At 39.6% G+C, this 11374-nt stretch overlaps 4 protein-coding genes and 1 pseudogene across 4 annotated transcripts; 4 read left to right on the forward strand and 1 right to left on the reverse strand.

Moving 5' to 3' along the window:
* The first annotated feature begins 1659 nt into the window (after positions 1–1659).
* On the forward strand, positions 1660–2584 carry LOC106326974 (acyl carrier protein 3, mitochondrial). Its single transcript, XM_013764953.1, has 3 exons — positions 1660–1753; positions 1986–2187; positions 2276–2584. The coding sequence occupies exons 2-3, from the start codon at positions 1999–2001 to the stop codon at positions 2462–2464; spliced, it is 378 nt and encodes a 125-aa protein (XP_013620407.1). The 5' UTR covers positions 1660–1753; positions 1986–1998; the 3' UTR covers positions 2465–2584.
* A 1297-nt stretch (positions 2585–3881) lies between these two features.
* Positions 3882–5455, forward strand: LOC106326978 (nuclear transcription factor Y subunit B-2). The gene has a single exon (XM_013764957.1). It carries the CDS (start codon positions 4678–4680, stop codon positions 5233–5235), a length of 558 nt encoding a protein of 185 aa, XP_013620411.1. The 5' UTR covers positions 3882–4677; the 3' UTR covers positions 5236–5455.
* LOC106326976 (nudix hydrolase 2) lies at positions 5358–7635 on the reverse strand. Its single transcript, XM_013764956.1, has 10 exons — positions 7620–7635; positions 7410–7504; positions 6932–7142; positions 6679–6744; positions 6447–6584; positions 6281–6358; positions 6148–6198; positions 6029–6063; positions 5844–5952; positions 5358–5750 (listed from the first exon to the last, which is right to left on the reverse strand). The coding sequence occupies exons 3-10, from the start codon at positions 7112–7114 to the stop codon at positions 5571–5573; spliced, it is 840 nt and encodes a 279-aa protein (XP_013620410.1). The 5' UTR covers positions 7115–7142; positions 7410–7504; positions 7620–7635; the 3' UTR covers positions 5358–5570.
* A 252-nt stretch (positions 7636–7887) lies between these two features.
* Positions 7888–10026, forward strand: LOC106326975 (trihelix transcription factor GTL1-like). Its single transcript, XM_013764955.1, has 2 exons — positions 7888–8388; positions 9092–10026. Exons 1-2 carry the CDS (start codon positions 7961–7963, stop codon positions 9831–9833), a joined length of 1170 nt encoding a protein of 389 aa, XP_013620409.1. The 5' UTR covers positions 7888–7960; the 3' UTR covers positions 9834–10026.
* A 52-nt stretch (positions 10027–10078) lies between these two features.
* On the forward strand, positions 10079–11137 carry LOC106326977 (annotated as a pseudogene).
* Positions 11138–11374: the final 237 nt, after the last annotated feature.

An 11374-nucleotide genomic window follows, 5' to 3' on the forward strand; every position in this document is an offset into this window, starting at 1 on the left:
TTTTACCTTTATAAGAATTTGATGAAGAACACAATATTAGAAATAGTAAAATAATGAATTATAAAAAAAAATATTTTAAAAATTATATAATTATAATTGGAAATTGTTATTGATAGTATTTTTCCTTTTCTAAACTTTTGAATAAAATATAATTCTAAAAGTTTTTTTCGATGAAATTATTTGATAGGAGTCTTTCTTTTCATAATATCCTAAACAAAATAAAATTTTAATTTCAAGAGTATTTGTTAGAATTCGTTTTCAAATCGTAAATAAATTTGATTTGTAAAACAAGTTTTTCAAATATTTCTTATAAATAACAAAATTTTATGTTTAATAATAAATTTTGATGTTTAAAAGATCACAATAATAATATTTTTTATATAGGATTAAATTCTCTTTTATTTTTCACCATACATAATAGCATATACAAGAAAAGTATTATAAATTTTTTTTTCTTCACACGGCTCTAAACTTCTTTACTATTAATTTGCTATATCTTATGATGATGTTATAACTGCCATAAAATTATGATGCCGTTGTGAATGAGCTTATGTCACCATTATGCTTATGTCACCATTACGTTTATGTGTTTATATGCATAGACAATATATAAGTAGCTATAATGTCACTTTGAAAGAATTGAAAAATATTGTCAAATGTTTGCATTCAAGTGTTGGTGAAAAATATTTATTTCAAATAAAAATTAAAGAATCAGATTTTTAATCTTTGAAAATTTGCAGTCTCAAAGATTCATAAACACATAAAGGTAAATATACTACATATATATTTTTCTATTTTACTTAACTTAATATTTTAATTTTGATTTATTTCTATTTAATCAACTTTGTGGATACGAATTGTGAAAACAAACACAAAGAACGAAGATAAAAAATTTAAAGTAAAACATGTGAGAATATTTAGAAAATCACATTCTATGCTCAATTTATATTTTAATTCCTCAGTGTAACATTAACTATTGTGAATTGTGTTGTTTTTTAATTTGCTTTAAACCCTAGAAACAATATGGAGCATTTACACCAATTTTTTTTTATATATGTTTTAAGTTTAATTACATACCATTAATATTATTTTTAATTTAAATAAAATAGGACTATTTAAAAATTAAATACAAAAAATTTAGTAATTTTTTTAATATTATATTATTCCAAATCTTGTCTCTTATATAAAAGCTTTGCTCTTTTTAATTATTTGCTCTAGTAATACTCAGGCCCGGCCCAGCACCTTGTGGCGCCTGAAGCCCAAAAATTTTAGATCCATCAATAAAATATATAGCCTATAAAATTATAAGAGTAAAGAATAGACCATAATAGCAACAATCAATACACCATTGTCATCTGTAACAAAATTACTACCCTTAAAATATATAACATAATTTTGGCGCCTCGAGAACTTTGCCCGCTTTAGCCAAGGGCAGACCCTGTTAATACCCTACATTGAAAGATTAAGCAGTCTTACTAAATCGGGAAATTTTATTTTGTAAGAAACCACCGCATGTCCGTTTTTAGAAGTGAGGGAAGGATGAACACTATAGTGGCCCCACATTCATAAAAATGAAAAGCCTTTCCAAAAGGCTTATTGGGCCAACATATAAAACCTTTTCAGCCCATATATATTTACAAGTGGGCCGAAGATAGAGACTCTGCCTCCCTCTCCCCTATCTTCCGCTCCAAAGGAAGGAATACGACCTAGAAAATAGAAAGAAACTCTCATTCGCAGTGTCGCAGCCTCTCAGGTACAGTTTCTTTGTTAAATCAAAGCTATTGCTTGAGTATTCGTTATCTGTGCATCAATCTATGCCTTCCATTTTGAAATTTCGAATTTCGTATCTTCTTTGGTCCAATTTGTAGAAACATGATTTTGTTTCCCTCTACATCAATTGTTCCTTTTAACTATGTGTAAAGGTTGAAACTTTACTGGAAAATTCTTCCACTTGGCTTGATTTTTTTTTGGTGGGTTTGCTTCAGTTCTACTCGGAAGATGCATTGCATTAGGAGCTCAATCCTCCAGCATTTGAGACTCAGAGTGCCGGTCAGATCGGTTTTGCTTCTCGAGAAGGAGAATGTTTTAATTAGTAAAATGAATTTCACATCAGGAGGAGGCCAAGATCAGGTTTTGAGTAAGGTTATTGAACTGGTTAAGAAGTACGACACGACCAGTGCCTCTAAGGTACAACACTGCTTCTGTTTCTTCTTGTTTGCATACAGTGTTTTTACTTTTTAGTGACAAAAGTTGTTGTAACACTGTTTGATTACAGGTTACTGAAACGGCTGACTTTAAGAAAGATTTGTCGCTGGACAGTTTAGATAGGGTGGAGATAGTGATGGCTATTGAAGAAGAGTTCTCCGTTGAGATCCCTGATGAAAAAGCTGATAAGCTTACTTGTTGTGCTGATATTGCAAGCTTCATAGTCTCTGAAACTCAATCCAAGGCGCCAGAGTCCTGACTTTATTTCTTGTCTTCATTGTTCTGTTAGTCAAAGTCTAGAGACATGCTTCTCTCAGCCATTTTCATTTGTGTCACTGCTGTTACATTTCATATGAAGTATTCAAGTGTGATCACACTACTGTTGTACCAAAAACATGAGAACCTTTGCTCATAATATGATGCAAACGTCAAATGTCTTTTCCAAGTCTGGAAACTGCGTGGATCTGGGAAGGAAGATGGATTCAAACTCACCTAAATCATGAGTAACAGTTTTGAGCCATTTGGATCTACTTTTGTATCCAGTGTGAAACTTGATGACAACAGTAGCACCTGTGAGGATCATGTTAGTATTCATATGGAAGACAAAAAGCAAAGGGACGAGTGAATAGGTAGAGAAAATACCTGGAATAACTAAAAAGTTAAGGCGAGCACGTGAAGTGTCACAGATGATAGTTTTTATTCACCGTAGGCAACTGTACTCTCTCGAGTCACACCCACATTTCAGTTTTTTAACACCCGAGTCTAGAGATTTCACTTTTGTGGGTTTGGTCCTCGCCATGTTAACGGAGTCAGCACTAGCAATACTAGGACTGAGATTTTAAACCGAACTGAATTGAAATTTGGTTAGTTTGATTAGTTCGGTTGGATTTGACAGGTTTAAAACAAAATTTTGGTTTTCGGTTCGGTTTTGTAATCGGTTAGTTTGGTTTTTCAAGAGAAAAAAGATTTTTTTTTTGTTAACCTAATTTTGAACCGAATTAACCAAAATTTTCTGTCGAACTAACCGATTTTTTTTGGTAAAAGCTAACTAACCAAAATTACACGATTCTAATCGAATTTTTAAATGAAATATAATCAAATCAAAAACTTGGGTTAGTTTTAGTAAAGAAATTAAAACCGAACTTTCAGTTCAATTCGGCGAGATTTTTTTGTCGAACCGACCTACCCAAATTTTGAACTACACGACCCCGAACTATCCGAACACGCAAGCTGCTTATGCAATACCCTAAGTTAAAAGGTGTAGTTGACGAAACAACAATTTATCAAAATTTTACCAAAGAGGAAAAAGAGTATGGGCCAGAAAAGTTTTAGTTACTAACAGATCTATATATGGCAACTTGGACAATTAGGTTTCAGGTAGGCAACCATTAGTTATTTATGTCATTAGGAGACTAACTAAAGTGATAGCTATGAACTTCTTCAAAGCTTTAGAACAAACTAAGAACAATAAAACTTTACTTTGGGCAATTAAGATTGGCTTTTTCATTCATTTAAATAGAGAAGATACAGAAACAAAGCGGAGTCGTAAACTCCTTTCAACATGGGAATTAAGGGAAAGTGGAGGAGATGGGTTTCCTATATACAAGGAAGACCTATTCTCTCCTCCTTATTATCAACTAAAACAAAATGCAGAAAAGAAACAATTAAGATTCTACGTAATCAATTACGTAGTGTATTTCGGTTTGGAAACTTGGTTTGGTTTGAGACGTGTCGGTTCGGTTCTGTAACTCTATCACTAAGTATGTCATTATAGTTAATTAATCACGCGCTTAGAAAAGCAAACTGTGGTCGGGTCCACCGGAAAAGATCGAGACCGTCGAATGTGGGAAACTGGATCCTTTCCTCAACAGCTGTCTGATCTGATTGGTCGATCCAGCTTGATGGCAATGAACTCCACAACAACCACATCCAATCCCATTTCATTAAAAAAAATTTACACATTAAAACAAGAAAGGTAAAATTGACCGATAGGTCGTTGAGTGGCAGTTACCCTCTATCTCCAACGCCTTCCTCTTCCGCTCCGTCTCCTTCACGCTCCGGCTCATCCCGTTCTCTGTGTCAACCACTCTCCCCTTCAGCGCGTGCGTCTTAAAATTAACAGACAAAAGGTGGGCTGGGTCCACTAACGGCCCACACACGTGGCATAGCCTTAAAGGGCTGTTAATCCTCATTAAAATCTGACGGTTGAGCACGTACCCAGTTGTCAGAACCTTATCAGTGAATGGACGATTAATGTAAAACACACCTGTCAAGCGAACAGAAGTCGTGCATCGTCGCTTTATAAAATCGCCGGCGAGTCATACAATCTCAGCCGACACTTTGAATTCGCTTTCCAAAAACTCTAATTTTCTCGCTTCAGTCAACCATCATCAATGGTGAAGCCATGATGATTTGAAAAAGAGTGAAGTTTCTGTTTATTTTTTTTCTATAATTTCGTAGTAGTTTTCATAAATGGGGGATTCCGACAAGGACTCCGGTGGAGGGCAAAACGGACAGTCTCCGTTGTCTCCCAGAGAGCAAGACAGGTTCCTACCGATCGCTAACGTGAGCAGGATCATGAAGAAGGCCTTGCCAGCGAACGCCAAGATATCCAAAGATGCTAAAGAGACGATGCAGGAGTGCGTCTCTGAGTTTATAAGCTTCGTCACGGGAGAGGCGTCGGATAAGTGCCAGAAGGAGAAGAGGAAGACGATCAACGGCGATGATTTGCTATGGGCTATGACCACTCTAGGGTTTGAGGATTACGTTGAGCCGCTGAAGGTTTACTTGCAGAGGTTTAGGGAGATCGAAGGGGAGAGGGCTGGAGTGGGGAGGCCACAGACAGGTGGTGAAGGTGGAGAGCATCAGAGAGATGCAGGTGTGGGCGATGGCGGTGGATTCTACGGTGGTGGGATGCAGTATCACCAGCATCATCAGTTTCTTCACCAACAGAACCATATGTATGGTTCCACAGGCGGTGGTGGGGGTGACGGTGGAGGAGGAGCTGGCTCCGGTAGGACTAGAACTTAAAAGAGATTGGTGAAAGAGGAGCTCTGTATATAGATACACTTATAAACATGTAAAACTATTTAAGTATCATCTTGGTTATGTAAAACTAAACTTTGAGGCTATGTAAAGAGAGAGCAAGTGTGTATTTGAAACAATATGATTATTGATTAGCTAACGGATCTGCTCCGTTTAGTCTTGTATTTAAACTATTGGATTTGAATGAAAATATTCTCATTTGGGATGGTTTGGTATTTTGGGTGAGAGAGTTGAGAAGATTCAAGTGTCAATATGCTTACAAAGGAACCAGCTTTGATGAAAACTATAGAGACTTGCTTTGCTTGTTGTCAGAAAGAAGGTTAATGGAGGTCGCGGGTGTTGAAGTACAAGTTGCCTTGTTGATCAGGTGCAGAGACACGGAGAGGAGTGAAGCCTTCGTAGTCTCCGTTGGCTTTAGCAGAGCAGATGGCTGTCATATATCTTAGTAGCTCATGATTCTGTACGAATGGTTGCTTTGTGTATTCATCCCATGGCATCCACTAGAGCATTTTTTTTTTTTTTAAAAGAGACGAGGTTTGTGAGTGTTTTTGTGGTAGAGATTGGGGGGTGATTGAAAGGGGTGAAAACGATACCTGAGCTGCCTCTATCTCTGTCTCCTGTGCATTGATCTCCAAAGAAAGGGGCTTTAACATGCACACGAAGAACAAATCTGACTTTCCAAAGAAAGCTTTGTGGGTCTGTCTGCCAGGATTTAAAACAAGACAAGAGTCAGTTATGTTGCAACATAAGCAGCAGATGATTTGGTAGTAGTAGGAACCTGAAAGCCAATACTTGGACAAATTCTGTATCCACCTAAAAACATATGATCCAGAGAAGAATGGGATTAGCTTTCAGTCTGATGTAACATGTAAAGGTGATGCAAGAAGAAAGGCTTACTCCTGTCTCTTCTTTCACCTCTCTGACCGAGCCATCATGGATGTATTCACCCTGAGTCACACGCGCACACACACACACACACATATGAGATTCGGAACCAGACTGTGTAATGGGATTTGATAAGAAGCAGAACCTCATTGACTACTCCGGTGGGGAACTTCCAGATACCTTGGCCTTGAAATCTTCCTGTCTTCTCTTGAACCACCAGCACCTTTTGGATTCAAACACAAAAACAGAGATGTGAATCAGTCTTGAAACTGTTCCTAATAGACAAACAGAAGAATCTCATGTCACCACACCTCTTTATTGTGGTTAATGACAAAGGCACCAATGCCAACACGGTGAGAGGCATTGGAAGGAATTGTATCGCCTTCTATGGGAATCCAATACACAAGCATCAAGTAGTCTTTCTCCGCGTGATGAAACCAGAATCCCTCCTACTCACAAAAACACAAGCAGTTTTTGTTATAACCTACAAAAGGGGTTGGCAGAAATCTGATTGCAGTGTAGTAAGCATCAGGTAAACAACACCTTAACAGCAGCTTCGGCAAGACCGATAAGCTGTCTAGGCAATTTGATCCACACTCCCTTCTTTCCCTGCGTATACAAAAAAAAAAAAACGTTTGAAGCTATCATACACATCACTTCAGTTATTCACTTTCTCCACTCTCTTTACGGGAAAAGGGAATACACTTTCTCATGATCATCCTATCCTATCTATTAGATCAATCTAACAGGAGGGACAGAGAAGAAGAAAGAAGAGAGAGAGAGAGAGAGAGAGCACCTGGAGAGTCCAGGAAGAGAGAGATGACTGGAGAAGTGCAGAGAAGGCAGAAGGATCCATGGGATGACTAATCTCCGTCATCACGCCGCCGTATTTGTCTTCAACCACCGGAAGCACTGTAACGCCGCCCTTTGCCTCCTCGCCGGCCATCGGGTTCGTGCAGGAGGAAGAAGAAGCGGACATGGATATGTTCCTCGTCGCCGTGGAGCAACTGCGAAAAGCAGAGAACCCATCAGCCGGGAAATGGGGAAAACGCAGACGCCCATTAGCGAGCCGGCGGATTCATCAACAATCTGATAAAGCCATAGCTTTTCGCCAAACGGCAACTCATAGTTCGCTACTCAACCGAACGCAACTTTAAACTCAGAAGGAATTGCCTTTTTTATTTTCTCAATTCTCTCAATCACAATAATATTATTTACAATGTTACAGAAAGATCGAAACTAATCTGCTAAAATGGATCAATAGGATTGCCAACCTGATTGGCACTAATGGCACTTCTCCTCTTTTCCCCAACGTCTAAAACCAATCAAAAGGAACGAACGTTCTGCCTCGAGTATATTTTTATACTATCTGCCAACATCAAAAAGATTAAGATAAATGTCAAAAGATTGTACACACGAGTTTCTCCTCGGAACAATGACACAATAATCTTCTCAATCTTTTAGTATATGATATATAATCTAACGTCTCTTTGATGATGTTCACGCAAAGTGTATGTGACGTGATATGATTTAAAACCGTAGAAAATAGTGTCGGTATGGCTGAGCCACAGACCCCAGAGTATTTCGCTTTTACACGAAACTCATATATTCGTCTGGGGCCGGGTCCGGGTCCGGGTACGGAAAACGACTGAAGTAGGGATAAAACGGTGGTTACCTTGCTCCTTTGAGGGTATAAATGTCAATTACATAGTCACAGAGTCGCACCAAAGTTTTGTTTTTTTTTTTGTTTTTACCCTTTTGAACGAGCCTGGCTTTTACCTGGGCCGTATCTGCCGCCGCCCGTTTATCATTTTTACGTTTGCTCATGGAGCTTCTCGCCGGCAACTGTCGGAAACGACTCGCCGATGACGACTTTGCCGAGGATGTTGACCCGTTCGGTGGTTCAGACTGGATGTACGGCGGACGTTCGCTGAGAAGTCAAGAAAACGACGACGCTTTGGCTACGCTCGCGGACTTGGCGCCGCCTCCGCAGAAACTGAAACCCATCAGGTGTGTTGTTAATAAGGCTTCGCTGGAGGATCGGCATCCGCTTGATATTCTCGCTGGGAGTCTAGACAGGCTTCCGGAGATGGGGTTTCTTGAAGACGGCTGCTTCGATGCTCCTTTGGGGTCGAAGATTGCTGACGTGGAGGAAAGTGGTCAGTCGACGCGTGGGGTTGGGAAGGGTTTAGGGTTTGAAACGGAGGTTCAAGGTCAAATACATGATACATCTCGTGATGGTGTGTCTCTGAGGTGATAAGAACTTTTTGTGCATGTTCGTTTGGTCACACTTCAGTTTTTGGATCTGTTACTGTGAAAAAGTAATTACTTTTCACGTTTATTTGGTAGAATTAGACACTTTAATTCTATGTTGCTCTATTTACTTATAGATTGGTTTATTATTTGAGGTAAACGCGTTAAACTTTGGCAGATAAGCTAACAGATTGATGTGGCTGTCATTACAACCTTTTACAGTGATGGTTTTATTTGGTTTGAGTGTTGTTTATACCTCTAAGCAGTTATTGGATTTTGAGGACAGTGTTCAAATGTGCAGCAAAGATTTGTTAGATTCTGAGCTTGGAAGAGGTTTTATCTGGTCATTATGTTCAAATGTGCAGTATCTCTCTTGATGTTGGTCCATTCACTTAGGCTTGCCTTATCATTTTGAGTTTAGATTGGTTGAACATTTGAGGCAAAAGCATTCAACTTTCGCAGATAAGCTAACAGATTGTCATTTCAACCTTTTACGGTGATGTTATTTGTTTTTGACTTTTGAGTGTTGTGTATCCCTGTAAGCAGTGAGTCTTAAGTTTTTGAATTTTGGGGACTGTATGTTCAAATGTGCTGCAAATATTTGTTAGACGCTGAACTTGGAAGGGGTTTTATCTGGTCTAGATATTGAAGTTGTGTTGGTCTATAGTACTGACAGTTGATTAACATGTTCTTGGTTTTGCAGTCCATCTTTTGATAGTGACAGCGAGGGAGACTCTTCCCAGGGCGTTGGCAAGGCCGTCACGGGTAAAAGAAAGCGGCAAAGTAGGGAAAAGCTGGAGCATTTTATGGAGAAGCTGGTGGGGAAAATGATGAAGCGGCAAGAGAAGTTGCATAACCAACTGATCAACGTGATGGAGAAGATGGAGTGGGAGAGAGTAAGAAGCGAGGAAGCTTGGAGGCAACAGGAAATGGAGAGGATGAAACAGAACGAAGAGGCGCGGAGGGAAGAGATGTCACGCAGCTCAACTCTCATCTCTTTCATCAAAAGTGTAATTGGTGAAGAGATCAAGATCCCTAATGCTTTTGTTCACGCTCAACCACTCCAGACTATTCCCAGACAATGTGAATGGGATCAGACACAAGGAGACGTAAAGTTTGTGTTTCCAGGTGGAAGAAGGTGGCCGCAGGAGGAAGTGCAGGCGTTGATAGCTAGCAGAAGCGAAGTGGAAGAGAAGACAGGAGTGGTTCACAAGGGAGCGATATGGGATGAGATATCAGCAAGAATGAAGGGAAGAGGGTACGAACGATCTGCTAAGAAGTGCAAGGAGAAGTGGGAGAACATGAACAAGTACTACAAGAGGGTGATGGAAAGTAGCAAGAAACAGCCTGAGCACACCAAGACTCGCTCTTACTTTGAGTTACTAGAGAGCTTTTACAAGACCAACTCAGTGACTGCAGAACACTCCGGAGAGAAGGAACAGTGAGGGTTTAAGATTAGTTTTTTTTTGTCACGGAAGCTTGTAGATGATTGCTTTTAAAATTTTGGTGTAGTTCTTTCTACGACTTTGTGTTTTGTAAGGTGTTGAGTTTAGAAGGTTCGAAATAAAGACAAAAACGTTGGTGATTAGGATTTTGTAACGGCTATGGGAGACGAGAAAGAATCCTCGGTTACATCGACTGTGGCTGAACACGTTGTGGAGGCTGTGGGGTAATTACAAATTTACAAATGCCAACACTTGGCCAAGTTTTAGTATTATTCCAATTACTCTTTTGTCTCTCTCGTTTTCTTCAAATGCTTCTAAATTTCAAGCATTTACATCTTTTTATACATCCACAAACCTAAACTCGTGACTTTGAAGAAGGATATGGAACGTGGAGGCTTCCATGGCTACGGCAAGTTCTCCCTCAACAACACCAATCCTTCTGAACCAGGTAGTGCCAGAACATTCTCTGATGTTGTTCTCTGCTTCTTTTTACATCGTCATGTTTTGTAAACTTCTTGTTTGTTTTTGGGTTTACCAGCCAAGTTTTTGATGGCAGCGGGCAGCATGCAGCTATCAGTATTCAACAAGCCTAACAAAACCGCTAATGGTGGCGAAGAGGAGTGCACGGTGAGAGAGCAAGACAGGTTCATGCCTATCGCCAACGTGATAAGGATCATGCGGAGTATCTTACCCGTTCACGCCAAGATCTCAGTCCTCAGACGACTCCAAGGAGACGATCCAAGAGTGTGTCTCTGAGTACATCAGCTTCGTAACAAGGGAGGCCAATGAGCGTTGCCAGCGGGAGCAGCGCAAGACCGTCACTGCGGAGGATGTGTTGTGGGCAATGAGCAAGATCGGTTTTGATGATTACATTGTACCTCCACCGCTACAGAGAGTTGGAGGGTGACAGAGGGGTTAGCTACGGTGCTGGATCCGTTAGTATGACCAACGGCTTGGTGGTGAAGAGGCCTAATGGTACCATGGCCGAGTATGGAGCTGTGGCAGGAATTCACATGGCGCCATACCATTATCATCATCAGAACGGGTTTGTTTTCAGTGCTAATGAACCTAATTCTAAAATGGGTGGTTCATCAAGTGGGGCCAGTGTTGAAGTATATCCGACTCAGCAACATAAGTACTGAGAACAATGGCTAATAACGTTGACAGCTGACAGATGGAGAGTCATAACTGTTAGTAGGCGCAAAAACAATGATGCTTTGTCTCTGAGTATCTTCTCCTTGAATGTTTTCATTTGATATTTCTTGTGATAAACTGTGTCAATAAAGCATTAGGTTTCCAAACAGCATGCGTGTGATCTTCAGTATTGGAACTGATACATGTAGTTAGTATATGCAGTGCGTCTTCACTCAACATATAATATTCCAATTTCATATTCTCAGTCAGCTCCATAAACTAGTGTTCAACGGAAATAGCAACATATCTCATTTGCATATCATCTAGCTACCACTTCCCACAGGAACTTCAACGCATACCTTTTTTCTCAACACTAGACCATGTTTTTTTTTTTTTTTTTTTTTTTT

Source organism: Brassica oleracea, chromosome C2 (assembly GCF_000695525.1).
Source record: "Brassica oleracea var. oleracea cultivar TO1000 chromosome C2, BOL, whole genome shotgun sequence".
NCBI classification, from domain to species: Eukaryota; Viridiplantae; Streptophyta; class Magnoliopsida; order Brassicales; family Brassicaceae; genus Brassica; species Brassica oleracea.